Here is a 26,598-nt window from a genome sequence, read left to right as displayed (position 1 = left end):
AAAGTGTTAGAACTATATTGAAGTGCAGGCACATTTGTCCTATGACTCTAATCCCAACTACTTGGAAGGCAGAGATAGGGAATTTGAGGTTCTCAGTCAATTTGGGTAAAATGTTAGGAAAATACTATCTACAATGAAGCCAGAATAATGGTACGTGTCTGTCATCCTAGTTTCATAGGAGGTTGAAATAGAAGTATTGTGGTCTGAGGTCAATACCCCATAAAAACTCAGACTTTACCTAAAAAACTGAAGGAAAAGGGGATGGAAAGGTTGTTTTAGTTGCAGAGCTATTAAGTTTGAATCTTTAGTACTGCTAAAAAGCAAAGCAAAAGAAAAACAACACTATTAAGTCACTATTTCTTTATAATGTTATGTTGAAAAATTGGTGAAGTCTGTTATAAATACTTGATATTTTCTTAATCCCATGCTGTCCATGGTTTGTAGAGTGCCTGTTTGTTTTAGATTAATAAAATGACACAGAAAGAAAATTATTTATCAGAATACAAATGTCATAGTAGTTTTCATTTCTAGTCTCCATAAATTCCTCAAAAGTTCTCACTTGTTCAAGATTCTATAAGAGCCACATTTGAACTACAGCATTTTGAAATAGTTCATGTAGATCTTATGATTTGTGTAAGATACAACTGTCCAGACCACATCTTTCTATTCAGGAAACAGTCTAGAAAATTTGTGTGAGACTGTAAAAACAGAGACCTTCTGAAGCATATTAATGTTCTGAAGAACATAAGAATAATAAAATTTTGAACTGGCTTCTTGGAATGTTATTTATATCCATTTAATTTTAAAATAGTTTGGACCAAGAGTTATTGGCTGTTGAATTCTACTCTTTATCTCTAATATTTTAATTCCTACTGTTGCATTCTAATGTATAGATAAGATCCTGATGAATTTTCCTGATTTAATTCTGTGAATGAAAGCTCATTAGTTCTTGTGCTTTTGTTCAGTTTGCTTTGCAGCTCAGCGGAGGAGCTAATGCACTAAATCGTTCAATTAGCAACTGTTATTCAGGAACAACTCTGTTTTACTGAACAAAACTCCTGCCATTATTCATCTTATATTCTAATATCTTAGACTGCAGTAAGCAGCAGCATTCAGACGTTTCACCAACCAAGGCTTTTTGCAAAAAGCAAGATGGTAGGAAGTTGAGTTTTAAGATGCATCTTTTAAAATAAAGGGAATATAGGCTGATATTTTGGCAGTAAGCAGTATCAGTCAGACATTTCACCAATCAAGGTTTTTGGAACTAGAAAGGTGGTAGTATATTGAGTTTTAAAATAAAATATATAAATACTTAGAATGACTCTTGGCTATGATATAGAGTTCACTTATATTCTGATTATTTCTGCTATAATATTTGAGTATTACTTTATTAAAATGCTCTCTTAATGGATTTAGGGCTTTTATATTAGTAAATAGTAATTTTTAGTATGCTTGGATTCCAAGTAGCCTATGTTGGCAGTCAATATTAGAAATATACCTAATTTGTGTAGTTAGAATTATGATGAGTTTTAGAATAACAGTTATAAAAATCTTAAAGGATATTTTAATACTGTGTGTATATAAATATAGTACCATCTATAAAAATGTTCCCTAGTAAACATAAGTTTTTGAGAAAGTAGAGTTTTACTTTTAATGTACATATGTAAATGGACATTTAAGTTGCATTATTTTATATAAAGATATTCAAGGAGAATTATTTGTAATATATGTTTTTAATAAAGGAAATTTAGCTTTTCTATCATGAGATCATGAGAGATGCTATTATACGTGCTGACTAACATTGTTTTTTTGTTTGTTTGTTTTTTTGGTTGATTGTGGGGCTTTAACTCTGGACCTGGGTGTTGGCCTTAAGCTCTTCAGCTTAAGGGCTACTGTCCTACTTCTTGAGTCAAAATGCCACTTCCCGTTTTCTGGTGATTAATTGGAAATAAGAGCCTCAGGGACTTTTTTAATGCCTGGGCTGGCTTTGAACAGAGATCCTCAGATCTCAGCCTCCTGAGTAGCTAGGATTACAGGCATGAGCCACTGCTCTGGGCTTTTATTGCATTTTGTAGAGAAACAGTGTATTATCTATATTTTATTATTTTAATATCTCTACTTCATCCCTTCATTTACTGCTAGGTATACGACTCTGTCATATAGAGCACCTGAAATGATTAACCTTTATGGAGGGAAACCCATCACCACCAAGGCGGATATCTGGGTAAGGCCAAATTGGTTACCTAAATTGAGAAAAATCTGAATTTATTTGGCTATTTTACTTCTACTTTCCGAAAGGTATTTATTTCCTTCCAAGTATTAGAGAATTAATAGGAGAGCTGTGTATTTAGGAGAAGAAAAAACTAGGATAACTTAACCGTCCCAATCCTGGGATAGAAAGCTTTTACATACCAAAGAAGGAAAGCATATCCATATAATACTATAACAGTTTACCAAAGTGGATTTCAGGATTTAGATTATAGATGAGTTTGACATTGTTTTTCTTTTGATTGAGTAAAATCATGGTCGATCACAGTGCAAAAAGTTGGATGTAACTCTTAATTATAGGACAACATTGCATAGTATTTTAGGATTTTTTTTTTATTGGAAACTGACATGAGTAAAGCTTTTTTTCTAATTCTTTTTTTTTTTTTTTTGCCAGTTGTGGGGCTTGAACTAGGGCTTGAGCACTGTCCTGGACTTTTGTCAAAGCTAGAGCTCTACCACTTGAGCCATAGCACCACTTCCAGCTTTTTTTTTTTTCCTCTATATGTGGTACCAAAGAATCGAACCCATGCATGCTAGTCAAGCACTCTACCACTAGGCCAAACTCCCAATCGCCTTTTTTCTAATTCTAATTCACTGAGTATGTTGAAGTATTTTAATATGTATAATACTCATATGTATACACATAATATACACACGTATATAAAACATATTTGTGTTACATTTAATGTAATATATACATATATGTATAATCTGGATAAATATCAAGAGATTTACTTTTTTGTCACTATATTTTTTATTGAAAGATTTTTATTAATACTAATTTTTATATCATATTTCAAATGTCATTCAACAAACAAGTATTCAAGAAGGAAATAAGAGATTTATTTTATTTGTATTGTATTTTATTGTCAGGATAATGTATGGAGGGCTTACAGTTACATTTTACAGGTAGTGGGTACATTACTTCTTGAACCTTGATACTCCTTTTTTCATGTTTTTGTCCCCCTTTCCCACTTCCTATCCCCTCCCAGTCATCTTGTTTTCCCCCTTCCCTTTCCTATTTCAAATAAATAATTGTATATACAGTATACCAATATACAAATTCAGATACAGTAACCGCATGAAATTAACATGTGGAAACAAAAGAGAAAAGAAATAACTTCACATAGTACATTAAGAACAGCAATCACAAAGATAAACCTCTTGTTCCACTAACCTAGAGTTCATTTTGTTTAGTCTCAAAGAGATTCAGTTTTATAGTTGAATTTTATGTTACAGTCTCCGTCTTGGGGTTAGCATGCCAAATAAAATCATAGACAGATATCCTTGAGAAGTAATAAAAAATTGATATCATTTGTTTACATAAAGTATGTATTTCAACAATGTTTTTTATAGTAGTTGAATTTTAAGCCATATACATAAGTAAAGCAAATTGCAAATAAGTTTGATTTAGTTTATTTGAGTCTGTACCAGCTTCTATAATTCAAATTTAAGTTCTTTTCCTTAGCATTAATATTTGACTCACTTGATCGAGGGTTATGTTCATTTCAGATAGTAAATTTAATTGGATCTTAATTTATAAAAGGAAAATAGTAGAAGAGGTGATTGTGGAAGTCTTTTACAGCTTAATTTTGGGGTAACTTTTCAATTCATATTATCTGAAAACAGCGTTTCTATGACACATGGACAGATATCATAGTTCGCTACAGTTATGAATCTATCAAGGGTTGATTTCAAAAAATTTGTTCTTGTAACAAATTATTATCCAGTATATTAACAAAAAGGACATGATTATTTGCTGCTATTTATTTTTCCATAGGATTTAGTGTACATGAAAAAAAAGTAATCAGAAAATAGTTACATTTGCATGCTTAAAAAGGAGAATTTTAATTTTTATGATGACTCATTTTTATGCTTACTTTGTTAAGTTTACTTTTGGTGAGAGATGCTGATGATGAAACTAGGGCTTATCAGGTTTCTGGGCAAACTACCACTGAACTGCATCCTCAGCCATTAGATTCTTATTTTTAAAGTTTTCTGGCATTGCTAGACTTAACACAAAAACCTTCATAAAATATAAAAACGAATTATTAATGGTTTGACTGACAAGATAAAACTAGCTGAAGTATAGATTTAATTTGCCTAGACTTTCATATGGACAGTGGGAAAAAAGATAGGATGTATGTGAGTGTGTGCATACATATATGCATATATACGTATATGCATATATATGCATATACACATATACATACACAAATATATCTTTTCTTTTTCATATATATATTAGTTTGGGGTTTGAACTCAGGGCCTGTATGCTGTCCCTGAGATTTTTTTTCCCAAGGCTCTACCACTTACTTAAGCTAAAGCTCCTCTATGGGTTTTTTGGTGGTTAATTGGAGATCAGAGTAACCTGGACATTCCTGCCTGTGTTTGCTTGTAACTGTGATCCTCAGTCCTCAACCTCCTGAAGAGGTAGGGTTACAGGGATGAGCCACCAGAGCCAGGCTTGAATGATAGGATTTAAAAACATGACTTTTAATAAATTTCAAATACTACTTAATGCCTATTCTTATTTTATAGGTTACATATTAATTAGATACTAAGACTTTTTTCTTTGTTTTAAAAATAACAACAAAGGAGCCAAGACTTAACTAGCTTGACAGTACCTCTGTATATCTAGAACAATAAAGCCAACTAGTTGTAAATGTGATGGAAAAGCTTGAAAACTTAAAAAGTTAAATGTCTTTTGAAAAATGAAGTGTATTAAGTTGTAAAACAATAATTTGTGAAAAGTTTAATCCAGTATAGTAGCAGTTGAAGTTAAAAAAAATAACTTCGCTTTTAAATTTTGGACCATTTAAACGTTTTGTGGCTAGGTCGATTATTTAGTGCTAATGACCATGTTTCTTGGTTTTGCAGGCCCTGGGCTGTTTACTGTATAAACTCTGCTTTTTTACTCTTCCTTTTGGTGAGAGTCAGGTTGCTATTTGTGATGGCAGCTTCACCATCCCAGACAGTTCCCGATATTCTTATAACATACATTGTTTGATAAGTAAGTACCTGGGAAAAGTATATGTAAAAAGATTATATGATAGTTTACTTAGGACCACAATTTATATTCTTTCAGTTGAATATAGTATGTTAATTTTATGCATTCTAATTTTGTAAAATTATAACAGAGAAAGAGCATTTAAAAATAGGCACAAGTGATGTGTATAGGAATGGAAGCAGTCTAATACTGATTAGTACAAAGGTATTTTTTAACTCCCAGGTAAGATTTAATAACCTGCAACAAAGATTATTAAAGCAATTGGAATTTAATTATTCAGTTTTTTTTTTACTTTTGTAAACAATTTGAATCCTCTGTAATCATGTTTTTTACATCTTTCACTTATGGCTTTAGCTATTTTCCACCATTCTGTTTTGATTGCTATGTCTTTTTGATGTGAAATATGTTATTGTCAGCTTCTGCTTGGGCCTAAATATTAGGACAAAACATAAGTTGTATGTGTTTTAATAATATTAATGCCATTTATACCAATCATATTATTTGGAATTTATTCTCTGGAAAAGGCATTGTAGTCATAAACAATTATGTTGAACTGAAATCCCTTTTGTAGGCTTAAAATTATAAGAATATTAAAAATGAACATGAAAAATATTTTATTCACTGTTCATCAAGCTAAGTTCAGCTGTTGGTTGTATTTTTCTTTTAGCAACAAAATCAGTATAGGGATTTTTTTTTTTTTTGCCAGTCCTGGGGCTTGTACTCAGGGCCTGAGCACTGTTCTTGGGCTTTCTCAAGACTAGAGCTCTGTGACTTGAACCACAACACCACTTCTAGGTTTTTCTATGTATGTGGTACTGAGGAATCGAACCCGGATCTTTGTGCATGCTAGGCAAGCACTGTACTGCTAGGCCAAACTCCCAGCCCCTGCGCCCCCTTATTTTTCCCCTGAGCTCTTTTGCTAAGGCTAAAGCTCTCTTTTTGAGCCACAGCTCCACTTCTAGTTTTCTGGTGGTAGTTGGAGATATTAGAGTCTTCTGAGCTTTCCTGCCCAGGCTGGGTTTGAAAAAACAATCCTCAGATATCAGCCTTCTAATTAGCTAGGATTACAGGCATGAGCCACCAGCATCCAGCTAAATAATTCTTTATTTGCCTTTTAATTGTGTTGTTAAATTCTTGAAATGATTATATTTTTTATTCATACTTATGCTATACTAGTTGTCTTTGATTAGCCTGCCTTTTAGTTTGGGACAGTACTTTAAATTCAGTTTATTTCATTTCCTGTAAACCTTAATGAAATTTGTTAGCATCATCTCATTTTAGGATAGAGCTGAAAAAAACATATTTTCTGATCTGTTATTACAGGGTTCATGCTTGAACCGGATCCAGAGCACAGACCTGATATATTTCAGGTGTCTTATTTTGCATTTAAGTTTGCCAAAAAGGATTGTCCAGTCTCCAACATCAATGTAAGTAGTTTTGAAAGTAGTATGTAAATGTAAAATCTGTTTTATAATATAACATTAGAATAATCTCATTGTTTTTGTGACTAATTTTGGTATAAATCCACATTTTCTATACTGTTCCCCAAGGTGTTCTGCAGAGCTACAACAGACTCAGGGCTCCAGCAGGAAATGTTGACAGAAATATAGTGACACAACACAGCCTGTCACAACACAGGCTGTTTTTATTAAGTGTTTAAGCCTAACCATTTAATAAACAAAATGATTAACTTGGGGATTTTTTTTTTTTTTACTTTGGAGGTATGGTGAAAAATTCCTGAGACAGACACAGGCACTAAGTTAAAAAATTGGGGTTCTTTGGTGTAAAAAGCATAGCAATATAAATGGAGGTACCTGAGTTCAATTTCCATCTTTCCTGGTAACTTATTTTCTGTCTTTTGGAAGGTTAATGTCCATTTTCCCCTAGGAAAATAGGGATAGTAATTAAAAAGATTGCAAGTAATATAATCTTCTGTGGACCAGGAAGGTGTTTATTTAAAGGTTTTGAATTTCATTTACTCTCTATACCGTATTTGAAGTAGGTTAGATAAACTGTATGGCAAATATCTACGAATTTTAATAAAGATTGCTAGAATCATCATTGATTTCAAGCTGTTCTCCACTTTGTAAGATGTTTTCTAGCCTCCCTTGTCCTTACATGTTTTCTTCATATCTTAATATATCTACCAAGATAAACACTTACCATATATAATGTATTTTGTTTTACCTAAGGTTTAATTCACTTAATTGTATGCAATGATGTTCTGTTTATTTTCCATAGAATTCCATGGAATATAATATGAAGATGACATTTGTGTCACTTCTGATATTTGTAGATTAGATCTGGCACATGTGTGGCAATAGTTTGTACATATTGATGAAAATATAATGGTATCTCACAGGTAGTATATTTAAATTCAGTAATAAGTCTGTGGTTTAAAATGCAATTAAAATTAAAATTAAAGTGAAATGTTTTATTTTCTTCCAAGAATTCCTCTATTCCTTCAGCTCTTCCTGAACCGATGACTGCTAGTGAAGCAGCTGCTAGGAAAAGCCAAATGAAAGCCAGGTAGGCTTGAAATGGAAATGTATTGATAAAATAACAACAAAATCAACCAGCTGACATTCTCATTTTAATCCTAGCAAGTGTCATTGGTTAAGTATCATCTATCATCTTCACTGCCAAAAAATTACATGTGGCTTAATGAAAGTGTGGTTATAGGTTGTATGAATTGTGGTATTATATGAAATAAACTTTTTTTATGCTAGGTTCAAGGTTTCATGTCACTCTCATTTGAGTTGTCTGCTCTTATCAGTAAAGATGTGAATGTAATTGATGGTGTTATAGTGGGGATTGCCACTTTCATCACATGACCACTCTAATTCAGGCCCATATAATTTTTTTTCTTTTTAGTTTAAGGAATGAAAGTATCACTTCCAGGCAGGTAGAAAGGGTATGTAATTAAAAATTCATATGTAGGCTGGGAGTTTGGCCTAGTGGTTAAAGTGCTTGCCTAGCATGCATGAAGACCCAGGTTCGATTCCTCGGTACCACATACATAGAAAAAAAGCCAGAAGTGGTGCTGAGGCTCAAGTGGTAGAGCTCTAGCCTTGAGAAAATCCAAGGACAGTGCTCAGGCCCTGAGCTCAAGCCCAGGACTGGCAAAAAAAATAAATAAATAAATAAAAAAAAATAAAAATTCATATGTAGTTGTAGTTGCAATACTTTTTTTTTTTTTGCCAGTCCTGGAGCTTGAACTCAGGGCCTGAGCACTGTTCTTGGGCTTTCTCAAGGCTAGTGCTCTACCACTTGGGCCACAGCACCAATTCTGTTTTTTTCTGTGCATGTGGTATGGGGGAATGGAACCCAGGGCTTCATGCATGCTAAGCAGGCACTCCACCACTTGGCCACACTCGCAGCTGCAATACTTTTTTTATTTTAGGCAGTTTTGAACGTAGTATCTGGTGCTCACTGGGCAGGTGTGTTTACTGTTGAGCTGTAAGTATATCCCAATTTTTCACTGGTGGTTTTCCGAATAGGGTCTCATTCCCTATCTAGGCACGTGTCTTACCTGTGGTGTCATCCCTGGGATCACAGGTATGCACTGCACTGGCTGGGTTCTCTCCTGTGGAGATGGACTTTTATGAACTTGTATGCCTTGGCTCCCCTATTAATCTTTTCCCTGTCAACCTTGTATGCAATTTGGGATGAGAAGCACACATAGTTACATCCACAGGTCTTGCTAAATAACTTTTTTATTCTGAGCCTCCCAAGTAGCTAGGGTTACAAACATAAGCTACTAGCACCTGATGGCTTTTTAAGCTTGGTAAAAAATCACTAGCACTGGTAGGCTTTTTAGATTTTAAGTAAAGAGTTGAATATTGAAACTTGTATTTCTCTTATTGACTACTTTAATAATTTTGAAGTATAGTAAACTAAGACCTGATGATAATTTTTTGTATCATAATTTTTTGTTTGATCTTAAAAGTTAATAAACAAGATTGTGTCTTAAATTATTAGGTAGCATTCCATTTGTGTATATGACAAATGTCTTTTTGTATCAAGTCAAATAAAGTAATTTTCATCTTTAACAAAGCTGTGACCAATAAATCCTCTCAAATGGAACATCAAAGGAATGCTTTTCCTGAGAGTGGAAATTGCACCACACCCAATAAACTGAATCACATAGGCAGTTCAGACAGGAAGAGTGACCTTTGTGAAACTTGAGAGCTCTTAGAGCATAAGGGACTGGTGGGAATGAAGCCTGAGTGGTAGGTAAATGTGTCTTAAGCAATTTCTTATTGAAAAATTTGGATATTGATTTTTATGTCAGTGAATTTTTCAGCCTCTCATCAACTCTTCTATTTGGGACTTGGTTATGAAGTGTGTTGTAAATGATCAGCTATTACATGTTTCATAAGTATTATTTGTGAGTGACTTGAAAAAAAATAGGATCTCCAAAAGTATCTTCGTTCACTTCAAAATGTTGTGAAAGAGAAATGAAAAAAGTTGTATCTAATGTTTAGGAATCTCTCACAACCACAAATGTTTCTCATCTATAATAAGTGATAATTAGAGGCAGCTGTTATGGCTGAATGGTAATTACGAATTTTTGTAAGACCCAATAGTTGAATTTTATTATTTGTTAATTCTTTAGAAGTAGATGCAGATATAAAAATGAATCATCTGGGGACAAGGAGCGTAGCCTAGCAAGAGTGCTTGCCTAGCATGCAAGAAGCCCTGGGTTCAATTCCTTGGTACCACATACTCAGAAAAAGCCAGAAGTGGAGCTATGGCTCCAGTGATAGAGCGCTAGCCTTGAGCAAAAAGTGTCCAAGGACAGTGCCCAGGCTCTGAGTTCAAGCCCCATGACTAGCAAGAAAACAAAAAAAAGCACACTGATACTTGGAAAGAAAGGTTGACATTACCTTGACGGATAAAAATGAATCACCTGAACGAAAAGAATGATTTGAGTATTTTTTCACTATGACATATTTGTTACAGCTATGCAGTTATAAGAAATGAAATAGTGTCATCAAAATAGTGTTTAACTCTATGAAAACATTTTATGGATGGATGAGGATGGCTCACTCCTGTAATTCTTGCTACTCAGGAAGATTGTAGGTTGGAGCCAGCCTTGACAGGAAAGTCCTTGAAACTCATTTCCAGTTAATTATCAAAGAGCCACAAGTAGAGCTATGGCTTCAATGGCAGAACTATAGCCTTGAGGGAGAAAGCTCCAGGACAGCTCCCAGGCCATGAGTTGAAGTCTCTGCACCAGCTCAAGAAACAAAACCCAAGACATTCAATATATGTTTATCAAAGTATATATGGTACTTCATTAATATGTTCAATTTTTATGTCTTTTTTTTTTTGCCAGTCCTGGGCTTGGGCTCAGGGCTTGAGCACTGTCCTTGGACTTTCTCAAGGCTAGCACCCTACCACTTGAGCCTCAGCACCACTTCCGGCTTTTTTCTGTGTATGTGGTACTGAGGAATCGAACCCGGGTCTTCATGCATGCTAGGCAAACACTCTACCATTAGGCCAAACTCCCGGCCCTATGTCATTTTTTATAATATGTAAACTCTGTTAATTGTATATTAAGATTGGTTTGGCACTTACTGGCCATTAAAATAAATTTCTTATATATCTAAATGTGGAAACCTTAGTATTATAATTAGAGGGTTTTTTGTTTTTTTTTTGCCAGTCTTGAACTCAGGGCCTGGCCACTGTACTGCAACACTTTTTGCTCAAGGATAGCACACTGCCACTGGAGCCACAGCACCACTTCTGGCTTTTTCTGTGTATGTGTTTCCAGGGAATTGAACCCAGGGCTTAATGCATTCTAGGTGAGCACCACTTAGGCCACACTCTCAGCCTGGAGGGTTTTTTTTTTTTTTGGTTTTAAATGTAAAAGGCAGAGAAATCTCTAATAGCTAGTTCATCATTCAGAAAAGGCCTTTATGGGTGCTTCCCACTGGCCTCTAGCACTGTTTGCTTTATACCTGAAAACCTCTTCTCCCTCCCCAAATTTGCCTGTGTTCTCAGGACTATTAAATATGTGAAGCTAGACATAGTGGCTTACAATTGCAATTCTAGCTACTTGTATACTGTAATAAAAAGGATAAACATGAGAATGTATGCAGTATTTCTTCCTGATTACTTAGGCTTATATGGCATATATATGATTGGTTTTGCTTTCATATCCCATAATTTGAACTTACAAATACTTGATTCTCATTTAAAAAAGATCTTATTGATTATATGTATAAATGGTCCCTTATAACCTTAATTCAATTTTTATATGATTCATTTCATATCACTTTCATTCCAAACATGTATTCTTTTTATGAGTTAACACATAGACAGTCTTTTGATTCAGTATTTTTTGTTTTTCCTATCCTATTTAAAGTTAAGTGTTAGCAGAGCTCCCTCTTGTGTTACATATAAGGAAATAACTGGCTATATGCAATTGTAGATTGGGCTTTTTCCAAGTGTAATAGCTAGCTGTACGCTTGGCAAATAATGATGCATGTTAAAATGTTAAGTATTAAGTCACTTGAAAAATTTAAAAGGAATTTATTTAAAGAGATTAAATGTTAAATTCTCTCTTCATTGAACATTTAACTCTATTAAGGATATTTGTGGTTTTTTTACTGAAGTTTTAGAAATCACATTTGATAAATATATTTTAAGATTTTATTCATCCTTTTAATGAAAAAGAAAAGCAAGTCTGTGCCTTTTCAAATTACATCAGTTGTCTCTTGCTTTCAAAAATGTGTTTTTACATTGCTTAAACAGTCCTTGTGGGAAAGATTTTATATTATTTCTATTTAGTGTTCTAAGCTAAAACAAACTTATAAGATTTGAGAAATTTAACATGAGCAGATGGCTCCATTTGGTAAGAATGTGTTTTGTTTTATATTCTTTGAGGCACAGTATTTTCCATCCCATGCCTTGAGTCCAGGCTAAGGGGGATTATCATTTCTCTTCATGACTCGAGTCTTGATTTTGTCAGAAAGCTTATGAGGAAATTTCTGATTATTGCCTTCCAATCTCTTTTTAAGGAGCAATATTTAGGATTATGGAAGACTGTTAATGGTAATGTACTGTTTTAAGGAATATGACTGGTTTTTTAATACTATTTTTGACTTTTTCATCATTACACATTTATCTTGAGGGTGAGATGTAGCAGGGAGTCAAGAAGACTAATATGATCATCCATAATAAATTCATCTTCTGAAATACATATAGAAAGAATGGTATATTATAAATAATCTCAATATTTACAATGAGATCTATTTTTCTGTTGTAGAATAACAGATACCATTGGACCAACAGAAACCTCAATTGCACCAAGACAAAGACCAAAGGCATACTCTACTGCTACTAGTATGTTGACCATTCAGAGTTCAACAACACCTGTTAAAGTCCCTGTTCCTGGTGAATTCAGCAACCAGAGACCAAAAGGTAATGCAGACATTTCAACCCCATCCTCACTGTAGTTATCAAAATAATGTCTTTATGGGTTGGTTTCTTAGGAGCACAGGTTACCAGCAAACAATTTGTTTTGGTCTTGGAGTTTGACATTCAGGGCATTACATTTGCTAGGCCAGCATTTTAATACTGAGACTTGCCTCCAGCCATTTTTAACACTGGTTATTTTTGCGATAGTGTCTTGCTTCCTGCCCTGATATGCATTTGGGACTATTTTCACTTCCTGTCATAACTGGGATGACAGGTGTGTGTCACCATTCCCAGAAATTGGCTGACAAAAAGGGGTTTTGTGAATTTCCTCCCCAGCCTCCCAAGCAACTAGATTTACTGGTGTGAGCCACACTAGTCAGTTTGGCAAACTTAATTTGTAAAGCAGATAAAACTTCAAGTTACAGTGTAGTTTTGAATTTGTTGCTTTGTAACCAAGTTTATGGCAGTTATTTTTTTTTGAGGTTTAAAATTGTTTTTTAATTGCAGCAATTGAATCTAAGTTTTAACACAATAATTGATGACAGATAAGCACAAAATATTTGTGTCATAGAATGAGGGAAGTTTCCCTAAGCCTTCAGGTCTTATGAAGGACTCCTAAACAATAACCATTTACACCAAGTTGAGTATGATTTCCAAAATGTAGTGAATGTGGAAATTTGTAACCTGATTAATGATGAGACTTTTTATAAGGACAAGTTGATAAGCAAGAAAAGTTCCCAGATGTTAGCTCTGCAGAATATCAAACATTAAAAAAGCAACTCAGATTACTAGAGGGAGAATGGGCGGTAAATCTTTAATAGTAGCATTGAAAAAACAAGAAAGAACTCTTACGGTGGGGGTGGAGGGCATATAGTCAGCAGCCGTGGTGAATGGCAGCAACAATGAAAAATAATGTAAAGGATAGCAAGACTGAGCCAGGCGCAGTGACTCACGTCAGTAATTCTAGCTACACAGAAGGCTGAGATCTGAGGATCACAGTGCCAAGCCAACCCAGGCACTAAAGTCCCTGTGACTCTTATCTCTAATTAACCATCAGAAAACCAGAAGTGGTTCTGTGGCTCAAGGGGTAGGCAGTAGCCTTGAGCTGAAGAGCTCAGGGACAACGCCCAGAGACAGTTATTTTTTTTAACAATTAAATCAAGGGACATACAATAAAAATATACTGTGTGGTAGTTACAAGGTCAATGGTCAAAATACTTAAGACCTTGACTTCTCTCAGGAAACCTATACTTTGTGAAGGTTGAGAATATAATGAGAGAAGAGAGGACTCTTGCCTTTGAAAATAAATCCCCAAGGTTTAGACACATGTACTATCTCATCTTCATTGAGAATATGATATCTCAATGGATATATGGATTATAGATTAGCTTAAGCTAAGGTCAGATTCTCTTTAACTATGGTTACTTGATTTGTGGATGAATTCATTTAACTTTTCTAAGTCTCCATTTTATTATTTGCAAATGAGGAATAATATTATAAATGTTTGTGACTCATTTTTAGGTAAATTATATGATGCTGTTTGAGGATCATCTACTCTGAGTCTTTGGTTTGAGAGTTGAGCTAGTAATTCTATGATGATATCTGGCTCTGACATTTAGGTAGTTATTAAAGCTTTGCCACATGGATGTGTATCTGAAGAGCCTAACTGGAAAGAAAAAGCCAGTGGTGATCATGCCTGTGATAGGTCATTGTGATTTTTAGTTTCATCCTTATATTTTTATAAATACTCCAAAGAATCATTAAAATGGGCAAACCTTCTTACAGAGTTAAAAGTGGAAAACTTCATAGTCATTGTACTTGACCAGGTTTGAAAATACTAACATTTTGACAGAAAAAGAATCCTTTCCTCTTTGCATGCTCTTCCTTTTTCTCTTTGCTCTTTAGGATTAGAGAGCTTTATTTCAGTGAATCTTCTATCAATATAACAAAATATCTAAGATAATTGATTTAATAGGAGGAAAAGCTTTATTTAGACTCACAGTTCTAGAGAATCTAATCCAAGATTGGGTTGACCCATGTTATTCTAGTAGCGAATGGCAGGGAGTGCCAGGAAACAAAAGAGGAAGAGGGGTGGGCTGTGGTCCCACAGTCTCCTTCAAGGATTTGACTTGATGTCCTGAGGGACTCCCGTGAACCTCCGCCTCCTAAAGTTACCCATCTCCTCTTTCCTACTCCCACCCGAGTACCTGAGTGGGGTAACTTAAACAACCAAACAATAGCAGCTGTATTTAAATTGAGCTTAAGTCATTGGAATGGAATGTAGGACATTTTAATTTACTAGTGTAATGCGCTTCTTTTTTCTTTTGATGTTGTATAGATGTTTTAGCTAATTTCAGAAGTTTAAATAGAGTTTTTAAGGGTTAAAATTTGTTGAGCTTGAAGTAAATGTGTATTTAAAGGACAGCATTAATTTGATATCTTTGATATAAATATCTGTTTGTGGTTGTCCTACTTAAATAAAACATCACCTCAGGATTCCTAGGTTGGAAATAGCTATCAGAGCCATTGATATACACAGGATTTAATGGAATGTAATAAACTGAGTGATTGTTAGATGAAGGAATAAGACTGAGTTAAGCTAAATGTGTTCAATCAGGTCAGAGTGGCATTCTAGACTGAATTCTATCAGTGAGAGTATTTGATTATAGTGAACAAGTGTAGAATACACTTGTGGCTTGTGTGTTCATTGTAGACAATAAAACTTAGTTTCTTAGATACTTACAATCATGGTAAAGAATTCCTTTAGTCTATATGTGTTTGGGATTTTGTGATGAAGTATGAATGCCTTAGTTGTATAATTATTGAAGCTTAGTAATTTTGTTGCAATTTTTAGTGTATTCATACAAGTTTTTTGAACTCTGTCACAGGAACACTGAGACCTGGAATGAGCTCTGAAGTGTTACCGGGCCAGAGCCTCCCTCAGCAGCCTCCACAGCAGCATAGAGTGCTTCAGCAACTCCAACAGGGAGATTGGAGGTTACAGCAACTCCACTCGGAGCATCCCCACCCTCACCAGCAGCAGCAGCAACAGCAGCAGCAGCAGCAGCAGCAGCAGCAGCAGCTACTTCAGGATGCTTATATGCAGCAGGTGGTTCTTTTGTTACTGTACGAATGGAAACAGTATGATAAAAATGAGTCAATTGAATTTGCTTTCTGTTCATGTGCACCTTGAACTGAATTCAACTAAACATTTTCCCCAGTTTCCTGATTATTAAAGAAAATGTAGTTCATTGTTATTAATGAGATAGTTAGGCACAGTGTTAAAATAGGCTATCTCTGGCCTAATGAAGCAAAGAATGTTCCATCTAATTATTTGAGATCCAGCATGAAGTACTGCAGTTGATGATGAAGTTTACTTGTTTCATGTTATATCTTGAGTTCATTGATCAATAATACTTTTGTAAAAACAAATTCAGAAATAACTTTATCTTAGATATTTGTACCTATTTATTTATTATTTTGACTGGATTGGCCTGGGGTAAGAAGAGAAACATTCAGAGTCGGAAAAAACATAGAGTAAAAGTGACCTTAAGTTCTCTTCTGTCCTTTGCCTTCTGGTTTCATTAAACTTAGTGAAATAAATTGATTTAATATTGTCATTACTTTATAATTGCTTGATAAATTTTAATCAAACATTTATACATGATCAGTATTTAAAAAGAGGTAGGCCATTAAAAGCCATGAATAATATTGATTAGTTCATTTTCTCTGTTAATATAGTATCAACATGCAGTGCAGCAGCAACAGATACTTCAGCAACAGTTTTTAATGCATTCAGTATGTCAGCCACAACCTCCTGCATCACAGTATACCACAATGGTATGTATAGTGTAGTTTCTAGAGATTGCTTTTAAGGTGTGCAATATAATGTTGGAATTCACACTATGAATAGTGCTATTGAGAATTTACTAATTCAACATTAGTTGAAATTAGTTAATACACATGTATTTTATTGAAGCCAGGCATATATTCTTAAGCAGCTTTAGTTTGTGCTGAACTATGGCATCTGAACACATCGTAATTGATGGATAGATAATATATATGGAAATTGATCCGCTACCAGTGATGTTTTGTCCTCTATATCTCTTTCATTTAGCAAATACCTGTTGAGTAACAATGAAATTTCAATGGGAAAGTACATTTGCTTCATATAATAGTTTAACTAGCTTATTAATATGTTTAAGCTACTCTCTTGTCTTTTCTTAAAATATTTAAAGGAGGAATTTTTTTGGGGGGGTAGGGGGTCAGTCATGGCCTTGATCTCTGGGTCTGGATGTTGTCCCTATGCTCTTCAGCTCAAGGCTACCACCCTACCCCTTGAACCACAGTGCCATTTCCAGTTTTCTGGTGGTTAATTGGAACAAGTCTCACAGACTTTAGGGCCCCGGCTGGCTTTGGATCACAATCCTCAGATCTCAGCCTCCTGAGTAGCTAGGATTACAGGTGTGAGCCACTGTCACCTGGCTTAAAGGAGGAATTTTTATCTGACCAAGTGAGTCTGTTTTTTTTTTTATCATTAGTGGCTAAAATTCATTCTGCTATAGTTTTCTGATAACAACCTACTCCTTCAGATATACATTTTTTTCTGTTTTGTTTTCTTCCCTAATGACTATAGAAATGAAGGAGCATAGTAAATGGATACAAGCTGACAGTAATTCAGTGATTTCATCGTTGATGTATATGTTTCTTATTTCAGATGCAGCAGTATCAGCAGGCTTTTTTACAGCAACAGATGCTAGCTCAGCGCCAGCAATCTCAACACCAAGCATCACCTGAATATCTTACCTCCCCTCAAGACTTCTCACCAGCCTTAGTCTCTTATGCTTCATCACTTCCAGGTCAGGTTGGAACCATGGACTCTTCTTACAGAGCTAGTAGGCAAGTATTTTTCCAATGAATGCAAATGGAATTAGATGTAATTGAAGAGAGGAATCATGAAATGGTTCTTGAATGAAAGATATTTTGGTGTAGAGCCACCTTTTTCCCCCAGAGTCCTCTCTGTGTTTCCTTACCTTTCATTCCATTCCAATTTGTTGATTCTGCTAATTATTCTTTGCAGACAAGGCTTACCATCTTAGCAGCATGGTTAAGGGAATTCTTAGCATATATGAAAAGACATTTGTAACAACTGAAATATAAACAACACCCTAATGAGCTACTTTCATAGTTAAAAGAAGTAACCTTGTACAGATTATTAGTTTTAATTAATTTTTTTTTGCCAGTCCTGGGGTTTGAACTCAGGGCCTGGAGACTACCCTTGGGCTTTCTCAAGGCTAAAGCTCTACCACTTTAGCCACAGCACCACTTATGGCTTTTTCTATGTGTGTGTTACTGAGGAATTGAACCTGGCTCTTCGTGCATACTAGGCAAGCACTCTCCCAATAGGCCAAACTCCTGGCCCCTAGGAATTATTTTTGTAACACATTTTCATGTAACCAGGATGTCTCATATCTGTACAGTATAAGGAGGGACTTGAGAAAGATGCTGTTTGGTATGATCTTTGATTGTCACTTGAAGACTTGTCCTCTTGAGAATTAAATATGTTGAATTCTTGCTTTAAAAAATTATGTAATAAATCTTTTAATCACTTCTGTAGCCATATAATATACTGTCACCTCTTTATTAGAGATGATGAAGCTGAGACATAAATGGGTTAGGGAACACACCGGTATATTTTAGTTAGGTTTTGTTACAGAGCTAGTGTGCTTTATGCTCAAATCCCAAGTGTTCTTTCTCTCCATCCCAACCCCTTAATCTGCCATTTCCGCTATAATAAAATGATGTGGTTTTTCTAAGTATGAACTAGGAGAGCTCAGGTTTCCTTAATTGTAATGTGTTTTTTCTTCTTTTTCCTCCTCAATTCTATTAGATCAATTGCTGAAAAAGAGGCAGTGTCAAGTTTTACAGATCAGAAGAACATCAATAACCCACCGGATATGTCCGGGTGGAATCCTTTTGGAGAAGATAATTTTTCCAATTTAACAGAAGAGGAACTGTTGGACAGAGAATTTGACCTTCTAAGATCAAGTAAGGGACACTTGAAGGCTTATTTTGCTTCACAGTAAAATAGCAGCTTTATAATTATTCAGCAAAGCCAAAGACTGTTTTGAGATGGCATATAGAAAATGCTTTTTGTGCATTTGAGGCCAAAATTCAAGCTGTCTTTTTTCGTATATATAAAACAGTGTTGTGCATATTAGAAATTAATGCTTAGTAGTAGCTCTTATCCTCAAGATTCCCCATTAGTATGCTGATATCCTAGCATTTAAATATTCTATATCTATGAATGTCAAATTCAGAATATCTCTGAAACATGGAAAACTAATGTCCAAGTAAAAAGACCTTAGCATCTTGCCTTACTAGCCATTTTGTAGCTAATTTTTTGCACACAGATTGTGGGTCTGAGATGCCCTTTGAAAATGTCTGAAAGAAAATGTGGGCTACTACATTATGTTAATGTACTGTAATGTCCTTTTAATGAGTGGTTACATAAAAGGGCTGCTTTGTTATCTGCTATGGCAAAAGTTAAATAAATTCTTTTCCACTTTAAATCAGATATCTCAATGTTTTTACTTCATTACCTCACCACACCTATTTTGGGAATGTTCTCTTTAGGAAAAGAAGTTTGCAAAATAGGAGCAAAAAGCTTACTTTTGAAATAAGGCAATGTTTAGGTTTCTGAGGTTTAGTGTGTATGTGTGTATGGGCAGGTGTGCACACACACAAATGTGTTTTACCTTTTCTGTATGTCAAAAGAAAATCTCAATAGCCCCTAGTTTCTGTTTTATCTAGGTAACTGGGCTTATCAAAGCCTGCTTTGTTCTGAATTGGATATATTTTATGTAGAATTTATAAATGCCCTACATTCATCTGTGGGATTTAAATTTGTATTTTACGTGTTAGTTATATATTATGAAAATTAATTTTGTGATTAAATAGATATAAAAGTGAGTTCTAAGCCTTTAACAAAGGTTTGTTATTTTGATAAGACTGATTGCATCCTATTAAAAAGATATTTTTTCTAAACCACAACTTTTGTTTGGCTTTTTCCTAGAATTTATGTGAAGCAGTCCTAAAAACAGGTTTTAAGAAAAGAAGTAAATTATCCAGGAGTGGTGGCTCATGCCTGTAATCCTAACTACTCAGGCTGAGATCTGAGGATCACGGTTCAAAGTCAGCCTGGGCATTAAAGTCCCTGAGACTCTTACCTTCAGTTAACCACCAGAAAATGAAGTGGTGCTGTGGCTCAAAGGGCACAGCAGTAGCCTTGAGCTGAAGAGCTCAGGGACAGTGCCCAGGCTCAGAGTTCAAGTCCCACGACTGACAACTAAAAAAAAAAAAAAAAAAGAAAACAAATTTTATCCTTTTTGAATGGACAGTAAGATTAGCCAAATCATAACAATTCATATGGTTATTTTAAAAGCAGAACTATTACTTTTAATGTGTATACCAAGGGTTTGCTAAATCAATATTTCTTCTTCTAGAGTAAAACAAAACTATGATCCAAAACCTTTTTTCCTTTAAGAAACATAAACTTTGGATAGGTAAATGATTCTTATAAAAAGTGCTATTCTAAATGTTTTAGAATATGTAAGTTTTATTAATTTGTTGTAGACAAGAATGGCATTTAAATACGTGTACATGTGTAAGTTCATAAAAATTGAGTTTAGCTTGTGAAATATTGAACTAGTGGTTTATTTTCAAACTTCAAGGTTATTTAATATGTAGTTCTCTCATGTGTTGTCCACATATGTGTGTCATAGATAGTGTAGTGTATTATTACAGAATGCTATAGGTTCTCAGTGAAAGTGTAGGAACAACCTTATGTGAATGTCATATTTGTAACACTTGAAAGCCTCTGCTATTTGGAAAACCATTTAGATGGTCACTGAATTGAGTGAAATTTCAATTACTACAATTACTATAGTTTTTTTTTTGTACTGCATTCAGCATTTACTACTAGAAAACATGTATTCTAATCCCAATAATGTCATTTAACTGGGTAGTAATCTCAGTACGACATGAAGTCTTTATCCTAAGATAAATACAGATCATGCCTCACTCATAGTTTTAGGAAAACTCAAAGAAATGATGTCTTTAAAAGCTGGTCAGGGCAGTAAGAAAAAAAAAGCCACTTATATCTCACGGTCTGTTGAGCCTTTCAACTCTGATATGGGAGGTCTTTGGAGGATAGCTTACATTTAAAAGTTATGTATCAGGTTTCACAGTTGGTAAGTTAAAAACAAATTCTCTTTTTGTGAAAATAGTAACACCAGAAAAGACAAATGGCAGGTGGAAATAGCTGTTGCAGTAGGCTTCAGAGAAGGCGTAATGTTTAATAACATTTATGAAGAATTAATAATGTGTAGGAAAGTGTTTCCATATTATTAATTGCAATATTTAGTCATCTTTGTATCTCTTTAGATACAAGCACTAATCAATATTTGACCTATTTGATAGAGCTTAAGTTAAACTAATAGACAAAAATACTCTTGCCAGAACCTTAAAATATTTATTTTTATTTTTTATTTTTTTGTGGGTCGTGGGGCTTGAACTTTGCCTGGGCACTGTCCCTAAGCTCAAGGCTACCACCTTACCTCTGGGCTGAGCACTGTCCCTGAGATCTTCAGCTCAAGGCTACCTCTCTACCCTTGAGCCACAGCTCCACTTCTCATTTTCTAGAGGTTAATTGGAGATAAGAGTCTCAGGTTCTTTAGTGCCTGGACTGGACTGGCTTTAAACCTCAATCCTCAGATCTCAGCCTCCCGAGTAGCTAGGATTATAGGCATGAACCACTGAGCCCGGCTAAGAATTTTAATAGAAGATGATGATCAGTCATTACTGGTTGGTTTTTCTCTCTTCAGCATTTATTTTCCAAAATTTAGAAATAAATTATCATTGCATTTGAAATGCCAAAAAATTTGCATTTCTTCAATATACACATTTGTTCATTAAGAATGTTAAAAGTTTTTGAAATTTATATTTGTTTTTTTAAATGTTTTTCTAATGAGATATTGACCTTAATGTATACCTTAAGAATATAGACAATGTATGTATAATGATGTAATAGTTCAAAGTGATCATAGTTAGAATAATACATTGCCATATGAAGCCTTTATTTTTCTTTTTTCTTTTTTTCCCGTGGGTCGTGTGGCTTGAATTCTGGGCCTGGGCTCTGCCCCTGAGCTCTTTAGATCAAGGCTACCACCCTACCCCTTGAGAAACACTGCCATTTCCCATTTCTAGAGGTTAATTAGAGATAAGAGTCTTATAACCCTAGTGCCCAGGCTGGCTTTGAACTTTGATCCTCAAATTTCAGCCTCCTGAGTAGCTAGAATTACTGAGCCACCATGCCCGGATGTGAAGCCTTACTTTTAAAATGATGCATAGTTACTTTTTTTTAAAGGGAGAAGGAATTTCAGCCTAGAAATATATTATTTGTGTGTATTATCCAGAAGTCATAATATTTTAGTAATTGGTAATTATTCAGTAGTTGGTAAATCTTACTTCTGTAGTGAGCTTTATAAAAACAGTTGATTCCATATACCACATGAAGAGATTTAACATATACAATAAGTTAGTCTTGCTTTTACTTTCAGTGTAAATGAATGCTATTTATAGTTCAAAGTTTTAAGTGTTCCTTAAGACCAGCATATTGAATCAAAATTAGAAGCATTAGGTACAGTGGCTCATGCCTGTAATCCTAGCTACTCAGAAGGTTGAGATCTGAGGATCTCTGTTCAAAGCCAGCCCGGGCACTAAAGAACATGAGACTCTTATCTCCAATCAATCACTAGAAAATAGGAAGTGAGGTTGTAGCTATAGGGGTAAAGTGGTAGCCTTGAGCTGAAAAGCTCAGGGACAGCGTCCAGGCTCAGAGTTCAAGCCCCATGACTTATCAAAAAAAAAAAAAAAAAAAAAAAAGAACAACAATCCCCCCCACCCAAAAAAAATAGAAGCATTAGTAGTAATTCTTGTTTCATGATTTTTTTTAAAATATAAACTTGCCTTCATTACTTTGTCATAGTTGTTTTTTTATTTTTATCTTTATTTTATTTTTTTTTGCCAGTCCTGGGCTTGAGCTCAGGGCCTGAGCCCTGTCCTTGGACTTTCTAAAGGCTAGAGCTCTACCATTTGAGCCTCAGTACCACTTCTGCTTTTTTTCTATGTATGTGGTACCGAGGAATTGAACCCACTAGGCAAGCACTCTACCACTAGGCCAAACTCCCAGCCCCTACTTTGTCATAGTTTTGAGGGGAAATCTTCAACTTGAATTTGTTCAAGTAGTTGTATAGTTTTAAATGTTTACTACTAATAATGAAATACTCTTTTTTTGATGATTCTTTTGGTTCTATTTAAAATTTCAACAGACCAAAAAGAATAATAGGAGTTACTAAAGACTATGGTTACCTCAGATTTCTACTGACATTGTTTTATTTATAAAGCCACAGAATAAAGTACATATAAAATTTGAAATTTAAGGTCAGGAGCATAGCCTAGTCGTAGAGTGCTCCCCTAGCATGCATGAAGCCCTAGGTTTGATTCTTAGGTACCACATACACAGGAAAAGCCAGAAGTGGTGCTATGGCTCAATTGGCAGAGTGCTAGCCTTGAGCAAAAAGTGTTCAAGGACAGTGCCCAGGCCCTGAGTTCAAACCCCAGGACTGGCCAAATAATAATAATATTAAAAAATGTGAAATTTATAGTTCATTGTAAAAAATAAAGTTACATCATTTTGTAGCTCAGGCATGTTACTAGGCCTTCAGTGCAGAGGGACACTTTCTGAAACTGTAAAAATGGTTTCACTAGTATCTAATGAAGACTGTTGTTTAAGACTTGTATCTATATAACTATTAGGCCATTTTATATAACCAACATAAATTTTAGAGTATTTTATTTTGAGATACATTTTGATTCTAGGATTTCTAAGTTTTGCATTTTTAGTACCTACATCAATTAAAATTCATTAAAATAATCTATTTGTGGACAAAATTCTTTTGGAAGAGAGGAGAAGGTAAGTTGTTTAGGTTGGACAAGTGAAGCTCAAACTTGGATCTCCTCTAAACAGAACTAGTCTTTTGAAAAAGGTACTTACCTTTCCTTTAGGAATGACTGCATATCTGAAATATAACACTTAATTATTTTAGTTTGTTTTTAATTATAGATGTTTAAAAATCCTTGTAGTAGTCATTATGTATTTTGTGTCTAAGAACCCTAATTATTATTATTTTTTTTTTTATTTTTTGCCAGTCCTGGGCTTGAGCTCAGGGCCTGAGCACTGTCCTTGGACTTTCTCAAGGCTAGAGCTCTACCACTGGAGCCTCAGCACCACTTCCGGCTTTTTTCTATGTATGTGGTACCGAGGAATCGAACCCGGGTCTTCATGCATGCTAGGCAAGCACTTTAACCACTAGGCCAAACTCCCGGCCCCAAACCCTAATTATTTTATAAATACTAGAAATCAGATTTTTTTTCCCAGTCCTGGGCTTGAGCTCAGGGCCTAAGCGCTGTCCTTGGACTTTCTCAAGGCTAGAGCTCTACCACTTGAGCCTCAGCACCACTTCGAGCTTTTTTCTATGTATGTGGTACCAAGGAATCAAACCCATGCATGATAGGCAAGCACTCTACCTTGAGGCCCAACTCCCAGCCCAGAAATCAGATTTTTTAAAGTCCATTACAATTGAGTTTTGTTTTATATGACACTGAGAATATTTGTCATTTTATTGTGAAGCTATCTGATCTTTGATATAAGAAAATTGGATAAATGATCTTTCCATAGAACAGTGTCTTCCACATTTTATTTTTGTGACTCTATTTACCATTACATATAACTGCATAGTGCTACTTATGTATTTACCATTAAGTCACTGTAGATAGATGGAAAAAATATACCATGTGCTTAAGTATTCAAGTTAATAGTAATTTTGCAATTTTCTTGTACTAAGAACCATTGGTATAGTGGCGATTTATAAATTTGGAGAATGTGTTTAAGGCATCAGTTCGCAAGTTCTTATCCAGATAATCTCACTCATTAGGGGACTGTGGTTGGGATAGGTAAATGTATTTTGTATAGGCCTCTTGGATTTTTTTTTTTTTTTTTTTTTTTTGCCAGTCCTGGACTTGAGCTCAGGGGCTGAGCATTGTCATTGGGCTTTCTCAAGGCTAGAGCTGTACCACGTGAGCCACCGCACCACTTTGGCTTTTTCTATGTATATGGTACCGAGGAATTGAACCCCGATCTTTGTGCATGCTAGGCAGGCACTCTACCACTAGGCCAAACTCCCGATCCCTCTTGGAAATTTTGATACAGATGTTTAGGTCCATATTCCTGCCTTAAGACTTAGGTACTAATATACTAAGTCATGATTTTGGAAAACACGGGCTGTTCTATATTGTTGTGTAGGGTTATCACTCTGAGGAATAGTCTCCCCCTTTTCTTTCCCATTCCTTTTTTCCTCTTTTTATACAACAGAATATAAGGATGTAGGAGGCTAGAGTAGGAAGACTCAGCACAAGACAAATTAGTTTCTGGCTTGTGGTCAGTTTTTAATTTCAGTTAGAGCCTGACAAAATAATGTACAATTAATTTCAATGACATTTTTTGGAAGGAAAGATGCTATGACACTAACTTCTTTGATAGTTAACTTCTTTGATAGTTCTATGTTGTTATGTGTGGTTATCACTCTGAGTAATAATCTCCCATGGTGCAGTGAACTCTGTTTTGCTGATTTCCTGAATTAAGTGCATAGTTGTTATCTTATTTTTAAAGTATTTAAGCATAAGACTTGAAATAAGCTTTTCATTTCATTTTCAGTTTTGAATGTGAAAAGTGGACCTTAATATTAGAAACTTCTATTTTTTCAGTCAGTTGGCAGATTTTTTTGATAGCTCAAAATCAGTGCCACAATTAAATATTAACATTTTAACAAAAGGTCAAGTAAACGTGTGTGTGTGTGTGTGTGTGTGTGTGTGTGTGTGTGTGTGTGCATTATTTCTTGAATTTTGGAGGATAACTTGAGATGAGAGTTCCATAGTCTCCTATTCAGACTGGCTTCAAACTTTGTCCTTTGATCTCAGCCTCAGGAGTAATTAGGATTAAAGGCAAGTTCCTTGGATTAAAAATGTGAACCACTGGCATCCAACTGTTGATTAAGTAAAATTTGAACAATCAAAATTCAACAAGGAAGTTGCATGCAGAGTTTATGTTAATAATAGATAATTATATTTATTTAAAACATTTTTTAAATTGTCATTTGAATAATTAAGCATTTCAAGGTTACTAATTATTTCAGGATCTTGCCTTTTCATGAGTGTTGGACTGTTACTAATAGCACGTTGAAGTGTAGAATCTCAAGATCCACTTCACATTCATGGAACTAGAATCTACATTTTAATTCCATAGTAATTTGAATGCCCAGTAAATGTGACAAGATGCTACTTTATCTTAAGCTTTTACTTCATTCTGAAGTTACAAGTCATTTTTAGAAATTCAGTTTTATTTGGATTTTTCCTCTTCATCTTGAATCCATGTAAAACTTTACAAAGCACATTATTTACTCAAAGAATTCTTGAAAATATACAAATATAAATTGAATTTCTTTGAATGGCTATGGACCAACATCTGGTCATGAGAATGCCTATTATTCTGAAGATTCTCAAGTAATGTAATTTTGTTTGCTAAGGAGCAAAGGAATGAGACACTACAAAAACAGTAGGGAGTTTTTAGTTGATGTAGACTATTGGGGCTAGTTTCAAAACTAGAAATTAATTATTACTGGGAACTGAAATGTGTCTCCTCTTCATTAAATACCCTAGGCCCACCACAGTTTTTGACTCTGTTCCTGCTTTTCCTCTGTGTTCTACTTTAGATA

At 34.8% G+C, this 26,598-nt stretch overlaps 1 protein-coding gene across 2 annotated transcripts in view; it reads left to right on the top strand.

Moving 5' to 3' along the window:
• Bmp2k (BMP2 inducible kinase) overlaps window positions 1-26,598 on the top strand; it is a 96,407-nt gene that overhangs the window by 45,905 nt on the left and 23,904 nt on the right. For both annotated transcript variants that reach the window (XM_090343363.1, XM_090343362.1), the window contains exons 6-14: window positions 2,143-2,224; window positions 5,149-5,281; window positions 6,602-6,705; window positions 7,728-7,807; window positions 12,555-12,709; window positions 15,595-15,815; window positions 16,448-16,546; window positions 17,424-17,605; window positions 18,597-18,754. In XM_090343363.1, the coding sequence (XP_090199489.1) occupies window positions 2,143-2,224; window positions 5,149-5,281; window positions 6,602-6,705; window positions 7,728-7,807; window positions 12,555-12,709; window positions 15,595-15,815; window positions 16,448-16,546; window positions 17,424-17,605; window positions 18,597-18,754 (1,214 nt within the window). The remainder of the gene's footprint in view (window positions 1-2,142; window positions 2,225-5,148; window positions 5,282-6,601; window positions 6,706-7,727; window positions 7,808-12,554; window positions 12,710-15,594; window positions 15,816-16,447; window positions 16,547-17,423; window positions 17,606-18,596; window positions 18,755-26,598) is intronic.

This window comes from Megascapheus bottae, chromosome 13 (assembly GCF_031878675.1).
Source record: "Megascapheus bottae isolate mThoBot1 chromosome 13, mThoBot2.hap1, whole genome shotgun sequence".
Classification (NCBI taxonomy): Eukaryota; Metazoa; Chordata; class Mammalia; order Rodentia; family Geomyidae; genus Megascapheus; species Megascapheus bottae.
The sequence above is the reverse complement of the archived record's forward strand: the minus strand, read 5'-3'. Positions and strand labels throughout refer to the sequence as shown.